The sequence below is a fragment of the Haliaeetus leucocephalus genome, unplaced genomic scaffold (genome assembly GCF_000737465.1).
Source record: "Haliaeetus leucocephalus isolate CR32 unplaced genomic scaffold, Haliaeetus_leucocephalus-4.0 Scaffold170, whole genome shotgun sequence".
Lineage (NCBI taxonomy): Eukaryota > Metazoa > Chordata > Aves > Accipitriformes > Accipitridae > Haliaeetus > Haliaeetus leucocephalus.
The window spans coordinates 465,502-483,327 of record NW_010972606.1 but is presented as its reverse complement, the minus strand read 5'-3'; the positions used below and the strand labels follow the sequence as shown (position 1 = coordinate 483,327).

At 37.7% G+C, this 17,826-nt stretch overlaps 1 protein-coding gene across 1 annotated transcript in view; it reads left to right on the top strand.

The window, feature by feature from the left end:
* The first annotated feature begins 5,911 nt into the window (after window positions 1-5,911).
* Window positions 5,912-17,826, top strand: part of ARFGAP3 (ADP-ribosylation factor GTPase activating protein 3) — a 28,495-nt gene continuing 16,580 nt past the window's right edge. Inside the window, exons 1-7 of the mRNA XM_010563578.1 lie at window positions 5,912-6,027; window positions 7,234-7,306; window positions 10,167-10,298; window positions 12,377-12,460; window positions 14,653-14,740; window positions 15,141-15,197; window positions 16,974-17,020. Of these exons, the coding sequence (XP_010561880.1) occupies window positions 7,280-7,306; window positions 10,167-10,298; window positions 12,377-12,460; window positions 14,653-14,740; window positions 15,141-15,197; window positions 16,974-17,020 (435 nt within the window). The 5' untranslated portion in view covers window positions 5,912-6,027; window positions 7,234-7,279. The remainder of the gene's footprint in view (window positions 6,028-7,233; window positions 7,307-10,166; window positions 10,299-12,376; window positions 12,461-14,652; window positions 14,741-15,140; window positions 15,198-16,973; window positions 17,021-17,826) is intronic.

The following is a 17,826-nucleotide window of genomic DNA, read 5'->3' as shown; positions in this document are numbered from 1 at the left end:
CGGCCCGCTGCCGGCGGTGCTCTGCGGGAGGGAGGGGGGAAGGACCGGGCAGCTCCCCGGCGGCGGCCGTCCCGGAAGCGGGGGCAGCCCGTGTCGCCGTCGAGCCGGGCAGCTCTGCCCGCCCTCCGGCCGCCCCGGGGTCCGGCCGGGCGCTCGAGCACTCACCGGGGGAAGTGCAGCTCCTCCCGGGTGCCCGGTGTCCGAGGATTGCTGGAAGGAGGCTCAGCGCAGCTAAAAATAAAAAGCGAGTTCCCAAACGGTGACAACGTCGCTTGTTGAATGTGGGGGGTTTTTCTGTTGTAATCAAAGAAGCAAAAGCCCATTGTGGCACAGCCGCTTCGGTGGCAGTGGAGGTTTGATGTTTTCTCATCATGTTGGACTCGTCCGGTGGTGGCTTCAATTTTCAGTGTTGTGAAGCCCGGTTGGTTTTTTAGTATTCGTTACGTGTGGAGGTGTGCAGTGGCTAGCTGGGAACTGGGAAAGGTGCCTCAGACTGCGAGGTGACATGGCAGAAGTACTGTCCGCAGTTACGTGCTCCTGTGCTGCTTTTTGTACCATCTGCTCCGTTGTATTGGCATTATGGTATATGCTGTGAACGTATCTGAAAAATACACTAGGAAACTTTGGATTAGCATTGTGAAGAAATGCCTTGGTTTTATTTTCTGGGAATATGAGTCTGGAGGTCTGTCTTTGGTCCAAAACTGACTCCCACACTTCGAACACAAATCGTTAAGACTGTACAGGCAATGGACATGCATCTGGTTTCTCAGAAAGCAGAGCTCAAAGATGAACCCTCACCAATTAGTTTTAGCACAAGCGTTCCTAAAACTTGCCTTTGTTCATCAAGAAAAGGTCCTAATCCCAACAGGGAGAGTCAGAGAGAAGATAGTCTACAGGCTCCTGAAATTCACTGGCACTGTGTTTAAGAGGTTGAGTAGTTCTGTAATGCTGTCGCGATGCTTTTTCTGTATTGGGATCACAAGAGGATCAGAAGGTACTGCCCATAGCTGGTGAGGATGGAAAACCCAAGGATGGAGTGCCTTGAACAGTTCTGGACTCGTCATTACTGTGCTTCGTTAGTAAGGTGGTTGTGGTACCTGTGGTTGCTCAGGCATATCTGTCTCTCCTTGCAGTCGTGTCAGGTGCTACATAGAAATTTAGTGCCAACGCTAACAAAGCAATATTGGCACAGTGTGTGCTGCCATTCAGACTAGGTCAGTTTGAAAGAAGTAGCTCAGGTGCAGATAACTCATATTAGCACTGCAATGAAGCCCGCTCTTACTGACCGATAACGACAGAGAGGAAGGAGAATGGGAAACATCAACAGCTTAGATCTCACAACTCTCCCATGCCCATGTATCTGACCAGTCTTCTTAAGTAAAAGTTGTTGCTGCCATCAGTTTATCCTCTTGTGTTTGATCACATCTTGTTTTGTGTCCTTTCTCTTGTGTTCTTCTTATGCAATCTGCCCCTTTTATTTGTAGGGCTTTTCTGCTGGGAAAGAAAGACACAGGAAGGTGCAAATATTGGCAAGGTTCTGTATCAGAAGCTTAGTAATATGCTTTAACTGTGTTGTTTATACAGTTTGGGAAGAACTGGGATCTCTTCTATGCAGCATCCAGGTTTACTGACTGCCTACTATAAGGCATGTACACTTACACTGGGCTAGGTGCTCTGCAGTAGTTCTTGGTGCACATGAGCTTAGGAAAACAATTCTCATTTAAATGTACAGTTTAGTTTGTGGATTATAGTGTGTTTAAACTGGTATTTGAGTAATTGTCTTGAAATTAACATATCTGTAATTTGATCTTAGTTTCCTTTACTTTGTGTAGCATGAGAAATAGCTTTTTTTGAGTTCTTGGTGTGTCTTTGGGTATTACGTAATATAGAGCTGCCTGACGACACTTATCAAACATGTTACAATTATTAAATGGGATGTATTTTGTACATATAAAAATGTTCATAGTCCTTAAGCTACCTGGTATTGTTGAGTGTTTGTAAAGCTCACCTGTTTTGAAGACTTGCACCCTGAGGCTGTGCTATATAGTTTCTTTTAATCTGGCGTAGATCTGTTTCTCCGAAACTGTTAGTTTTTTATTCGTTTCTCTCTGGTTCTTTCTATTCTTTTGTTGATGATAGTATTTGTGTCTGTGCTTGGTCACCCAGATCAAGGATCTGAACTGGCCGAAAACTAAGCTTGCGTGTTGTGGTGGTGGTTTATCAGTTGTTCAGTTTTGTTATTACAGTGTGTATTGTAGGTGTGGTTTGTGTGTGTGTTGGAGGGCAGGGTTTTTTTTGCCCCAGAGTAGAGTGTAGTATATAATGTCTCACTTAAGTCTAAGACCACGACACTTCCAAAATGGGCAGTCCTGTCTTCTTCCTGTGGCAAGCACTCCTGTTCCCTCCCTTATATTGGCATTATTGGTCATGCGGCTGTGATGTGAGTTGGACCTACCTTTGCTCTGAGTCAAAGCAGTGCAGTGCTGGTTTCCAGTAGGATCAACAAGTGTGATTACTATTGCTGATGCAAGGGAAGGAAAGCATATCTGGATGCGGTGGCTGGTAACTAAGAGAGTAGCTGCTTGGTTTTAGATCACCTTCGACCAAGTATGAAACTGCCTTCTGAGTTTTAGCTGGTTTAGAGTTGATGCAGCTGTATGGTAGCCTTGCATGCTAGGAATGGCAAGCACAAGGAGATGCGGAGCTACCCTGTGGCAGTAGCCCCGCTACGTGGGAGGTTGGAAGTGTCTATGTAACTGTCAGCTCAGGGATAAGCTTGCTGAACCTGCTCGCCTCTTCCAAAGTGCCAAAACTAACATTTCTATAGGCTATATATTATTATGTTTCCATATCCAATAACAATATAAACTATATATTTATTTATTAACATGGGTATCTTGGGCAAGATGGATTTAATGACCGCTTGCTGTGGATTATACCTGAGTCTTTGTGTTTGCTGAGGTACAAACATCTTGATTAGGCCTTTTGCTCTTATTTTCAAAGTGACTGTTACTGAATTTAGGCTGTCCTGAAATACTTTAACACAAAATAAGCAAAAAGAATTCAAGTGTGTTTTACAAGCAGTAACTTATTTAAGCATTTCCTTCAAATTGATTTTTATAATGATTTTGATATTGTAGTTGTACCTACATCAGTACGGAAAATACACTTGATCTGTTTCTGAAATGGAAATGATTTTGTGGGATGGCTCTGAAATTGGGTTTGTTTTTGGTTTTTTGGGGTTTTTTTTGAATTCTTGTTACAATTTCTGTGGTGGGAAGCACTTCAAAAATTGAGAAAACTAAGCAAAATGAGTAAGTGTTAATGACATATGCTTCTATTTCTGTTGCATAGCATGATGGAAATGGCAGTTTTTACATTACTTTCACAAGAAAATTAGATGTTCCTACTTGCATCACAATCCTAAAAGCTATGGGTTTTATGCATATGAATAATTTTCACAGGTGTCTGGTAAATAGCAGATAGAGAGTCCTGCGTGAGTGAGATACTGAGCTATACTGCTTTGTGGCAGCTAGCTTCCAAGGTGATGCAACTGACTTTTAAGATGTTGAAATTAAGAAGTGCTTATAATTTTACCAGGGAGGGGAGGAGAATCTTTAGGGATGTTTATAGCTGAACATTTTTAAACATGGGATTTTTTTTTTTAACCACCCACTGATACTCAAGATTCCTGTTTCCTATTTGTACTCCAGGTGATTTCCACAAGACTTAGGACTGTAAGCCTGCTTTGCTCTCCTGTATTAGAAGCGAGGCTGTGCTGTTCTGTTAGCTTTGGTTTCAAGAAGAATATTATCCTGTTTTGTTGTCCTCCTCCTCCTTTTGGCCTTGTAAGAAAAAGCCTGAAAATAGCCAATTTAAAATTAAGACAAGGCTCGTGTTGTTTTTTAAGGAAGTACTTCAAAGAATGGAAAGAATTGGAAAAAAAGAGAATTAGTTCTAACTACTAAAGGCAATGTGTTTTCTTAGAAATGGCATACGTAAAGTTACTCATTCTTCCTTTTCCCTAACTCCCTCTATATCATTATTCCACCTGTGCTTGATTGAGGGGCACCCTCTAATATTCCTTTTGTCACTCATTCTCTGTAGCTTGTATCTTATTTCTTCTTTCTGCTGTACATCAGTGAATGACCCCATTTCCACATACGATATGGGATGCATAAATGACTTAACATTAATAAACATTAAGTCTCTGTTGAACGAGGGGACTTGCACACACAGAAACTGCGACCTGCATGCTTTCTGTTTGTGTTACCAATCATTAGCCTACCTGAAGCTCAGGCTTAAAATGTTGATGTGTCAGAAAAGCTAATGCTGGATCTGCTGGTGAACTTGCCTGTGCCTGATAAATTTGGACTGTACAAGCTTAAATAGACCCACACTAAAATGAGGAGTTTGGCCTCAAACTGCTCCTGGGTGTGTACTTGATTTAATTTGGGTGAATGATAGGTGAGCTGACTTGAGTGCAAACTCAGGTCTTGTTTGACTGGGTATGTACAAAAATATGGAGACAAAAATCTCTATTGAGTTGTATGAATGGAGTTTCTAGCAAGGAAAGTTCTTAACTTTTTATTTTTCCAGCTTGATGAGGAGGTGCTGGAAGCATTGTGGCCTGCGTGTAGGGTGTACTGTGTGTCCCCAGCTGACTTGGAAGAAACTTTTTTTTTTTTCCTTCTACGTATAGCTAGAACTTCCCTTGCTGTCTGAAGATGCATTAGAATTATAGGAGGATGTTAAAGGATAAAATTGCAGATTGGAACTCCATTGATTTTTGTGTAAAAGCTTGTCTCTCTTGAGTTAATTCTTAGTAGATGCCACTGACTGTACCTATAGATGGATGCTTTTACTGTAGAAGTACTTCTTTGCAGCCTTTATAAATACCACTGAAAAAGCATTGATCAGATAAAGAAGTGCTTTCATACAGGAATAGACGTGTGCACATGGCATTTATAAGGAATAGCTGTTTCTGTTTAAATTTGTGTTCTTCCTTGCATTTGAAAATTGATTTGTATCAGATAAATTTTTTGTTCTTGCTTTCTTTGGCCAAAGAAGCACAAAATTGAGAATAACTGACACAGGATGTGAAAGTTGTGGCCTGCAGACTTGCAAAGTATATGAGATATAGACACAGATACCTCTTGTAGTTTTAGTTGAATGTTAGGAGTCTAATGTGGTGGCAGAGGATAAGAAATTCGTGGTTTTGTCTATGCAGTAGTTGTGGGCATATTTGCTTTTCAACCGGTCTGTGCTATGGACAGTTAAAAGGTTGATACAGCAATACATGTATGTGATATATCTTACAAATAGTCATGTCTGGCAGAGAGGGCTAGGCTAGGCAGTACAGTGTGGACGCTTTCTTCACACAGCTGGATTTCAGAGGCTTGCTCTAAAGGTCAAGGATTCTATTTATGAAAGTAGCTAATGATGTCATTAGTGCTGCTGATTACTGCAGTAGCATGTACGTTCTGAGGAAAGAGTAGGCTCAGTGGTACGTCATGAAGAGAGCCTGCCTTCAGGAAAATATTTCTTAAACGCTTTCATATTTCAGAAGTGCTGGAAGTACTGCATTAAATGTGTGTTCAAACTAGACTGATGTAGGTTCTCTGACCTGGTTTCTCAACCTGTGGTCCCTGTGTACACGGGTTATAGTTGGAAACCGGGAAGGCATGCAGTCCTGGCTAGTTAGGGCAAAGACACACAAGTGTGAACAGATGGTGTAACTCCTCTTTATATTTATAAAATTAGGGTAATATGAAGTTGTCATGTCAACAAATACTGTAAGGGTGAGTTAATTAAGCTTGATCACTGCAAGGGTGTTAGCATGACCTATAATACAGCTGTAAGATGTGGTTATGCTCAAGTCCTGTTACCGATCTTTATTTTCTTTAAGGTGTGTTTTGACTGCGGAGCAAAGAACCCTAGCTGGGCAAGCATAACATATGGAGTTTTTCTCTGTATTGATTGTTCAGGGACCCATCGATCACTTGGTGTTCATTTGAGTTTCATTCGGTAAGTAGTTTGTATATTTTTATAGTAAAATGGCATCTTTTAATGTTTTTGTTTGTTTGTTCAGATACCTGCTCAGAGAGGAAAACCCATTCTTCTCTCAACTGCTGATTCAGACCTTTTTAATGTTTGTATTGGCTTTGATGTATCTGGTAGCTGCTTGGGAATTTGGTAAATAGATAGGGTTCAGCAGAATTTGTACCATGCACCCATTCCCATTACCTTCTTGTTGTGTTAGTAGCGCGCATTTGTTGGCAGGTCTGTTTCTACATTGGAGATGATGAAAATGAAGAACGGAGTAAGCATGTTGAAGTGTTTTATCATTCCTCCACATCAAGACTGAGGCAAATATTAGTTTATTATCTTCAACAGTGTTACAGTGTATTGATCATAAAGCTAATCTGACCCCCAGCAAAGCTAGTTCAGGCAGCTAAGTAGCGTTTTGCCAGTTTTGCTTCCTGAAGCAGTTCATGATGGTGTTACCTGACTGCTAGTACTGGGGTGCTGTGAAGGGCTACCCGTTTTGGCAGCTGTTTAGCTCAGTCAATCAGTTGGTGCAGTAAATCTGCACCCTGACCTTGTCACATTTCAGGTGAGTATCCTAACTGATGGCCTGTGGGCCTTTTTGGCCTAATAAATAATTACATATTTCAAATGGAGGGTTCTGCTTGAGGTGAGTGAGAGCAATGTGTCCAAGAGTGGATTGCAAATAAAAGCAGCCATTTTCCATCAACTAAAATTCTTCCTCTGCTGCCTTTTCGCGCATTACAAGAGGCCTCTAAAGAATCTGTTCCTAATGATCACAGTATTAATTCTCCTTATACTCACTGAGCTCCAAATTTTTGTTGTGATATGACACGCAAATTGTCACTTTGTCCATTACATGTGATTGTCATCTGCTGTTGACAGAGTTAAAATGTGATTCCTGAAAATGTATCTTACTGGTGCTTTTTAAAAGGGAAAACCTGTCAGCTAGAGGGTGCATTTTTTTCAAGCTTTTACAGTTTGAAAAACTGTGGCAGTTCTACATGGCTTTATTAATTTGTTTTGCACATAATGTATTGTCACAGATTTTTTTTTTCTATAGATGCCTGTTTTTCACATTACAAAAAAAAGGGGGGGGAGAGAAACACTTTACAAAAAAAAAAAAGGGAAGAGAAATTTTAAATGGCTTTGAAGATAACATTAAAAATGTTTCCTTCTATTTAGATCTACAGAACTGGATTCAAATTGGTCTTGGTTTCAACTGAGATGCATGCAAGTTGGAGGAAATGCAAATGCTGTATGTACTCCTGAGAATTTGCTTTGCACATTGAAGCTTGTTAGGCTTGGAAGCTATTGTCTGTCCTTATCGACTCGCATGTTGGACATATTTTTATTTTTCCAGTCCATTTCTCTCTTCCTCTTGTTTTTAAGAATTCCTTTGAATGCTGATTTCATCCTCCACACTTCTTGCAACTTTTTCTACTTGGTATAATCTGGAAATGTTTTCTTTTTTCTTAAAAGTCATTAATAGAAATCACTGAAAAGGCCAGATCAGATTCCTTGTCAATACATGTCTAATGTAACAGGGAAACGTTGACAGCTGCTGAAAGATGGCTTTCTAATAGCTTGTAAACCTAGCTTATGAGTATCTTCCTGTGACTATGTTTCCTTACATGGTTTATGAAAATATCATGCCAAAAATTACACTGTCAAAAGTCACACTGAAGTCAAGATCTGACTTATACCTGAGGTACAACTGAAGTCAAGATAAGACGTGCTACACTGTCAGAGAGGGAATAGCAGTGCTTTGGTTTGGGCCACTTCATATTGGCTGTCACTTTCAACTTGATTTTTTATGTACTTATGAATAAGTTTTTTACACAATATTTTTGTAAATTGAAGTTGTGTTGACTGCTGTATTGTTCTCAATCTCCTTTTAAAAAGAGGATGTTTTCCTTTGTCAACTCCTTTGGAATCTTGCTTGGTTTTGCATGTTTTTTTCAGATTGACCATCAAGAACTGAGATTGCTTCCCTAAGTTGACCCATCCTGCAACCACCATGCAACTTCCCTAAGCAATTTCTGCTTTTCTTCTAATTCCCTGAATGCTTACCCCTTATCTTTCTTCATTTGTGCTTTGTCCTTAATGTTGTTTCTTTTAAGAAACTTCACCCAAACTTGCTTTCCATAGGCTTTTTCTTAACAATTTTCTTAGCAATCTACTTTCCTTAAGTCTAACACTTTAATATTCTGCTGGTTTTTTTTCCTGTTTCCATACAAAAAATGATTAATTCAGGATCGTTATTATTTATCTTCCACTTCTGCATTTTCCAATCAAACCTTTTTCTTTGAATAAGGCATTCCATTCAGCAGGTCACTGTCTCTGTCTTGCAGATCTAAGCAGTTGCATGGTGTCCTCTCCCTCTTTTTCTTCTGCCTGTCCTTTCTAAGTTACACCTTTCTGTCTTGAGTTTCTGTTATGCCACTTAGTACATAAAAATCACAGTTTTGGCTAATCAGAAGAGAGAGATTTTGCATGAAAAATATTTTCTTTTTTAGCCAAAGGCTTAAAAGCTTTGGTTAGACGATATAAACTTTGCTATACAAAGGGTTTAAGGCAGTTGGAAAGAAGAGACGGCAAAGTTTGAAAAGTACTTCAGTTAATCTTAGAAAGTATATTACCAGAAGAATAACAGTAAACCTTTATTATTTAATTTTATGAGTTTTTGTCTTTCTGTTTGGATGTCACTGTTTCCTATCATACATTGTACCAAGAGATGATATATACCCATAGCCACTCCTCAAATACCTCAAATTCACTAAGGCCTGTTTTGGATTGCCTAGGAAGATTAATACCTGAACCTTTAAAGACCAGTTTAGTAAAGTGTCTAGATATTTTAAAAAGTAAAATTAACATTTCTCTTCTAATTGCATTAAAAAACATTCCCTTTTTGTTTCAATTAAATGCCAAATTCTATTTTTACTAACTACTGTTTAGAAGCACTATCAGATTAACATTAATCCTTTGTATTCTGTAATTGTCTGATGATGCTGAATCTTGGCTAACAGCAGTCCTGAGCTTCGTAGCTGTGTATCAGATTGCTAGAAAATCTGAAATGTTAATTCCTTTTATTTTCAGAACAAATCTCTCTGATGATTGGAATTAGGGTTTACAAAAAAAAGCTCTGATATCAAGTTCATAGGTGTATGTAATTAAATGCAAAAATGCAGTCTTTTTGGTATCTGTGATGTTCAAGACTTTCTGTTGTAATCACTGAAGTGACTGGCATTATCTCTCTCCCACATGGTTGTTGCTTAATTTTTATATGAAGCCTGGTACTTGTATGCTAGATTTATGCTTTGCAATTGCAGCATATTAGGTCATAACCTTAGGTTATCTAGACTTGCTGATCCTATCAGAAACTTGTTTATTATTTTTTACTGTAATAGTCTGACATGTTCTTCCATGCAAGAATGTATGATATGATTTGCTAGTCAATTATAGGTACTGAGAAAATGATTTTTTTGTTGTTGTTTTTTTATCTTTCAAACACTTGTGGAACTCTGATATAAATGTATTGATTTGCTTTTGGTTTAAGATCCTAAATAAGAATAAAATTTTTCATTTATATATTTATATTTTTTATAAATACACAAGCATATAAATATATATGGGTACATATATATGTGCATACACACTTTTCTTCTGAAGGAAGACCATTTTTATACAGTCATTTTGATGCTATTGAACATACATTGTTTTCTCTAGCATGCTAGAGATGAAGCCAAGCAATGCCTTTTAGAGTATCAGGAGTGTCCTTTGAAGCACAGGTATTGGCAATCAATTTTACCTCTTCCTTTCTACACTTAATTTCAGAACTAGGATTCTTTGTATATGATGGCAAGCTTGCATTTGTATATGCTTTTAACACATCCCACTAACGTATTTGTTTTTTCTGTTGTTTTATTTATATGTAAAGAGGTTGCCAGAATGGAGTTTTCTTTTTATTTTGGAAATATACGTGGACTTCATAACTTAAAAGATTAGAACTAGGTAGAGGAGCACAGTATTTTGCTGCATTGCGATATATTTTTATGTTAAATGACGTTAGTTTTTAAACCTGTTTCTCATAGCATTTTCTGTGTTCTGCTTCATAGTCTGCTTTTTTCCATCAACATGGATGCACAACAAATGATAGCAATGCAAAGTATAACAGTCGTGGTGCTCAGCTTTACAAGGAGAAGATTAAATCTCTTGCAACACAGGCAACAAGAAAGTATGGTACTGATGTGAGTAGTGTGTGTCCTGTGTCATTCAGATTTCTGAAAAATTTTGTCTTCTTTCTCCCTAGAGTCATTTTAAGTTTCTAATTAGTAATGCAAAAGATTATCTGTCTTGGGGAGGTACTGATACACATTGCAGTGAATAGGCAAGCTGGAGAGTAAGCTACTTGTAGCTTACCTTTTTTGTTTGGAAAAATAATATTAAGACAGAGCTCAACTGGGTATTTCAGGTTCATTTCTGGGTTATTCAAAACGGTAATTTTTTAGCATTTGCAGTAACTTATAGGAGTTCTAGGGAGAAACTTCAGGTATTCTACAAAATGGAAATTTGTTTGTTTGCAGGTGTGCTCCAAAATTATATTAGTGGTATTGCATAACAAAAATGTCAGCACTTCTCCATGAACGATGTAGTGGTTTTATTTTTGCTTATCTGGAACTGAATTATTATTTAGAAGTACAGCATGTAAAAATGTAAAAGTGCTAATGGAATTAACTACAAAATATTTGTACTTTGGGATTTGATTTGAACAGGTAAATAAATGTGTGGTTTTCCTTTTTTCCCTACAAAAATAATATTGGAAAAATTGGCAGGTTTTGTATGTCCTGAACTTGTTGTTCTCCATAAAAATGCTGAAACAGTTCATGCATACTGTCAAAACATTGTTAGGTTGCTGACAGGAAGACGTTATTAGAAAAGTATGCAGAATTAGTTTGCTGAGGTGTTAAATAAGTTTGACAACAGTTCTCTTCTGCATACACAGAAAGCATGCTTTGATTGTTTAGTTCAGCTTGTTAAAGTCCGTGACTGATTCATTTGAAGTTGATCAGATGAGTGGGAATTAAAAGAAAAACAAGAAAGCTTCGGTTTTTTTCTAATCTATGCATCAAATTGCATGAAATTTAATGGATTGTAATTATTCTGTGTTATAAATGTTATAGACAGTATAGTTCACATCACTAACTTCGGAGAATATTTCTTTTGACTTACTAAACAGCTTTAGACGTAAAACATGTTCAAGTAAATATAATATACCATGTGGATTTAAGTTGAGAGTAAGTTCCCCAAATGACACTTTGAAGAACTGTGATTATCTGGCTTCAATTACAGATTCCACCCAATTGTTTGATATTAATTATGTATTTTTTATTTAAAAAAATTAATAAATATATTTCTTAATTATATACTGCAAACGTAAGTGATTATGTGCTATCTAAATTGCTGAAGTAAATTATTCAGTTAATTCGATTTAGTACCAGCCATCCCCTCCCCTGTCACATTTTAAAAAATTTCTTCTCTTAACTTACTGGTAGAGTCAGTTGTTGAATGATGAGGTAAGCTTGCTGCACATTCAGTAACCTTTTTGACAGAGGTCATTCTTTTTGGTCATGTATCTTTTGCACATAGTAGAAAGAACCATGAGAAGTTATTTGCCTGTGAGTAGCCTTGGAGTGCAGATCACAGGTTATCGTCCTGTCCTGCACGATGCTAAGAACGATCTGTGGCACTGCGGGCCCTCCAGCCTGCCCTGAGATCAGGCGTTGCTCAAAGCTGTTAGCATCTTGCAAAACTGTGCTTTAAGTGTAGCACAGGTTTTGGGAGTCTCAGACTAGGTGGGAAAATTCGTCAGAGTTCCAGGCCACACTGGTACAATTCTGACAACTGTTTCCAGTGACTGCTAGTGTTATGTTTTCAGGTTTTTTTGCTTTGGGCAAAGCAAGAATATTAGAGAGAAAATACCTTATATGAGAATATGAAAAAACTTACTTATTATAAAGGTCTAGTGATACTAAATATTGACAGTATTATTGTAGCAGAGCTTATACTGAGCATTTCGTTAGGAGGGAAATGGGTAATGTGAAGGAACACATCAAAGATGTATGAAATTAAAAAAAAAAAAAAAAAGGAATGTCATATATTGAAGCTTGAATAAATTTGTAAGGAAAATTTATGTACCAGGAAAAAAAAAATCACGGAAATTTTAACCTGGAAAAAAAAAAAGTAGTTATAAGATAAGTGCATTTGAAAAAAAATATATTAATGGCGTTATCCTGTAAAATTCTCTCGCTTTCTCTCCTAATTCTAGCTGTGGACAGATGGATGTGGAATGCCACCTGTGTCACCTCAAAACAAAGAGGAAGACTTTTTTGCATCCCATGTTTCTCTCAAGGTATAGATTACCTGTATTTAATTCTTGTTAGCTTTCTAAACACTTAGGTTAACTGTGTGCTCTGTGATGAAGATTAAACCCTGAAAGAAAACCTTATAGAGAAAGGGTAGGTCAGTGAGTTAACATTTATCTGCTTTTCCTTCTGTGGGTCTCAGAATTCTTCCTGGATGTGAACCACTTTCTAAGGTGATAATTTAGGATGACTCAGTAGCTAAATGTGGAATTAAACTGTGGGGGTTTTGTATGCATACAGTTCCACTTGGACTCATGATTCCTTGCTTGGGAGTGCTCTGATTTAAATATACTATGTGGTAACTTTGGTTTTTAATCAGTAGAGTTTAATGGTTCTTAAAACATTTGCTAAGCAGAAGCTTTTTTCTTCCTCCAGAATACTTGCATCCTCTTTGAAAATGTTAAAGTAGCTTTCTGAAGGCTATGGCTACTGTTGGTTTTCATTTTGGTTTTTGTTGTATTTGTGAGGTTTCAAAAATGGTGCATTTTAAAGGGAAATTCAGCCTTTTTGCTACTTATTTGTTTTATTTTAGGAACTTCTACTTCAGCAAGTATTTGAATGTCTTATAAAAATTAATTTCAGCATCTTTGAAACAGTGAAAGAGTATTTACATTTTACAGACAGGGAAGATTGTTGTATTACTCAGAAATGGTCATTGCCAAGACCAAAAAAATCAGTTATTGTGAATTCTAGTGTCTTCACCAGAAGATCATCTGTCCTGATAGTAGAAAAATAAATGGAATATTTCTGTTTGCAAAAGGCAACTTGGAAGAATGCTTGCAGTTGAGTGGGAAAAGCATGAGCTGAGATGTAGGGTTTAGGGTTATTCCATGCGGGGCCCGGACAACAGGACACCAATATGATGATTAAAGTCGCCAGTTTATTGAGCCTAGCTAATCATTCTTATACAATTCTCTAAGTTGCCCAGAAGCTCCGATTGGCTGCTGCATGCAAGCATTTGGTGTCCACGCACACAAACATAAAATGTGATTGGTTATATCGATACTGTCCACGCGTATAAACATAAGATACAGTTAGTTATACTGACTCTGTACACGCGCATAAACACAGGACATAATTGGCTATGTTAACTAGAGCATGCGAAACTTGTCTCAGTCCAGTTGGTCAAGATAAGCCCCTGAATTGAGGTTGTTTGTGCCAAGTTCCCTTTATCGTGGAATGTGCACCTGTGTTTTTCTAATTGGGATCTTTCTTCTTCTATCTTCTTGTTTATTCTGTTCAAGGCCTTCTAAAGGTGTCTGGAACGCTCTTGCGACCATGAGCTACTTTCAGGCCCAGTAACTAAGTTCCATATAATTGAACCCTACACTGAGACAAGCTAAAGAGAAAGAAGTTTAAGCAGAAAAGTGTTGTAAATATTTTTGTGGTTGAGGACAAGAAGTAGGAACTTGATAGAAACCCTCTTAAGAGAATGTATGGGTAGGATAAATTAAATTTTCACAGCAAACTTTTCGGGTAGCTGCAAAGGCAGGATGTTAGAGACAAGCAGTCTGGGTACCTCAGGGCAAAAGATTATTTGGGTATGGATGTTTTGAGACAGATGTCAGGAAGTTTTGAGATTGAATAAACATGAACTGACAGTGGCACAGCACTGGTGGAAAAGATAATACTAAGCTGATATTGTTGTGACCAGGTCACAAACCTGCCTGTAGGGGAGGATGTGTCTGAGGGAAGTGGGAGGACTCATGAGGAGGACTTGGGAGGACTGCTCACAATCAAAAATTAAGTGTTAGAAAATTGGAAGTGCAAGAGCTTAGTGTGGGGAGAAGGCTTGGTGATTGTATGTAAATAAATGATCCAGATTTCCTGTACTGTATTACTGTTATGAATAAAGACAATAGCCAGCATACAATAAATAAATCTAAAGTACAATTTAAATGCATATTATTTTTTGGATGGTAAACATACTGAAATTCCTGAGAGGGAAATACAGGCGCTCAGGAGCGGTTTGAAACCAGCTCTTTTTTAATAAGGGTAGGCATTTCTTGTAACTTTAATAACTGCCCTTCTGGGAACAGGTTTTAAACCTAGAAGCTGTAGTCATAAGAATCCAATATTAAGTAGCCAGTGATGCTTAGGCAATCTTTGAGCTTAGTGCTTGTATTTATTTGCTGTATTCTATTTTGTGTGCACTTTTGATTTTATAATTTTTTTCAAGGCAAAGAATACAGAGTGGGTGTTATCAGAGCCAGAGCCAGTTTCTCTACAGCAGAAAACTTCAGAAAATATTCCAGAATGCTGTGAAGGTATGACTGAATCTTTGTTAACAATAAGCTGCAGCTTTCTGGTAGTCTCTTTGTTTAGGCTCTTTATACCCTCCTTTTATAGTTAAATAACCTAACCATGCTAGTAACGCAAGAATTTTGGAGAGGATGGACTTTTTAGAAGAGTTATGCTAGAATGTGTGGGACTGCATGTTCCTTCAATAATGTTTAATAGAAATCCAAATTAAAATTTGATTCAAAAGATTTCAGATGAATTTGGGTGCCTGCTGCTCTTTTAGTAACTGGTAAAGCTGTGATAGAAATAACACATTACACTATATGTATCAAACAGTACCCTGAGTACAGTGAGTTGTGTTTTGGCATTTTAAGCATTCTAAAGAGCCTTCTGATGTTCTTACCCTTGTTATTCATTATGTTTTAGGACCAGATCATGGACCAAGTGTTGATTGCCTTGGTACATCACCAAAAGCTGCATTAGGTAATGAGTGTAAGCGGAAAAAGATAGCAGCCAGTATAGTGTGCTTAAATATTCATTTGTACAGGGAATGTATGACTGGGAAGAGATGTGGAATTCTTACTTTAGTATCAGTGTGCATGAGTTAGTTGAAACATCTGAATTTGTATTACAACTTCTGTTAAACAGTTTACTCCTTCTGAGAAATCAATTTTAGTCAGTGTTCGTCCGGGTTTATCTATCTTATTTTAGCTGACCTGATGAATTTAAATGCTACAGGTAGCACACCTAATAAAGGTGACCATTAATGTTTTACACCTCCTGTTAGACTGCTTTAAGTTCTGCATTTGAAGCACGTGGGTAGAATAGAGCATTGTGCTGTGATTAATGGCCTGTTACTTATGTTAAGCAAACACATCTTGTACTAATAGTTAGTCTTTCAATGTAGATGCAGTTTTGGCTCCCTTTTCAGAAAACTGAGCACAAAAATTTAGACTGGAAAAATCTTGTATTAGTAATACAATATCTTCAACGTCCAGAGTCTTAATTTACTTAACACTGAAGAGTGTATCATACTATAAGTAAGTAAAAAGAAGTTGAGGAAAAGAGAATAGAATAAAATACATCAGTGATTTATCATTTTGAGGATCATCCTGCAGGAGCAGGTTTCTGAAAGTAAAGAGTATTGATTCTCAGCAGCACAGGGGTGGTAAAGAAGTGGTGGCTGGGACTAACTCAGTAGTACTTCAGGAAGATATGGTCATCTTCACTGTTTTATATTCACTTGGTTGGGTCTGGTTGTGGTTTTGGGGGGTTTTTTTGAGAGCTGGAGACTACGAAAAATAGTTAACTGCGTACACTTCCTGGTTTTCTCATTTGTATCTTTAACATGTTCTCATAAAGCAAGGGCTTTTCTTGCTTGTTTTGGACATCACAAGTTGTATCTTCTATGAAGAATCTCTGTCGTGTGTATGCCTGTTTCCAACCAAATTTCAGCTCGAACCGGTTTTTCTCTATATACAAGTATTCAATAGGAGTTGTTGATTGAAAACTGCTGATTGTGGGAGATTTACCTGGGCTCAGGGTAGCTGTCAAGAAGGCACAGTACAGTGTCTTAAAGAATGTAGTGAGTCCTACTGGGGTCTCATTAAAAATATCAAGATTAGGAGTTGTGTCAGACCATGCAGAGCAGAACATAGGTTCATTTCTATGTTTCAGGATTTAATACAAAGCATTAAGACTGGAACTTTCAAACTTTATGTATAAATCTAGACTCCCAATACTGTACTTAGGCAATTGAACAAAGCTGTTCAATCTAGTGTTAGAGTATGTTGTCCCCACGGATAATGCTTGTGATTTTGTTTATGATGATACAGGTATGTTTTATCTGTATCATTGGTGGGTTTAAACATAGCCAATACCTTTCTATCCAGGAAACAATTCATCTTGGAAATGGTGTGGGATCAGGTGGACCTCTAGTCTGATTCAGAATAGCAAGGCCTGCATTCTTGGTCTGTTTACTGGCAGGTACCTACAACTGAAAACTGAGCTGTAATTTTATTCCTATTGTATTTGCAAGAGATGCCATATCCTCCAACAGAGGCAGTTTCCCACATTTTCCTGGAGATATTCACAGTTCTGTTCCCTGTAACTCATTTAGTATCTCAGTCTCTTAGTGCAGAAACTGTTAAAATAAATTCCAAAAACTATTTTGTGGCTGATATTGTGGAAATTATCTTCTGCAGTTCTGGAATTAATAAAATTGTATGTCAAGTAATGTACATTTAATAACCCTTGCAGACAACACCACCTTCATAAAAAAGAAGCCAAATCAAGCTAAGAAGGGGGTAAGTGTATATAAATAATGCATATTTTTAACTGTATTATAGATCTCTAGAAATATGTAGATTGCAATATGGAAATGTATCATGTAAGTTAGCACTAAGCAGTACTTGCATCGGTAACAATTTATGAAACTAAAATGGAATTGAAAACCATTTCTATATCAAAACATTCAGTGGTCTGTTTGAAAATGGATTACTGTTAAGATGAATTTGTCTAACAGGTTACTGTTATTATGTAGTAGAGTGCTTCAGATCTGTGGGTTGTTTTCTGATCTCAGATAAATTCTAAGTCTGTTTACATGTATATTGCTCAGTGAACTGTCTAGACTTCCACATGCATATCTGAGTGTCATTGTCTATGTGCTGTCTGGACCTGAACAGCAGGTGATATTTTTTCAAAAACGAGTAAAATAAAAATGTCAAAGCATATATTGATGTCAAGATCTGTATCCCACTTCTCTTCAGTTCTTTTCACAACCATTGTCCCTGTAACTCTGCTGGTGCCCTGTAACCTTCCTTCTCACTTGCTGATACTGGGTTGCAGGGCTTCTTGAGGCTTTCACCTGTTAGTTGGCACTGAGATCTTTTTGTAGCAAATCCTGAAAATAGAGGGAGTTCCAGCAGCACTTTTGAGTGGCTAAACGTGCATGTGGGGCGTAATCTGTCAATACAAAGTGAGTTTGAGACATTCAGACCTGTATTTCTGGAGCAGTCCTCATCTGGTACCACACAGCACTATGGTATTTGGTTGTAGTTATAGATAACTTGCAGCTGCATTCAATTCAAGATAGGTTCAAGATAGTTTACAG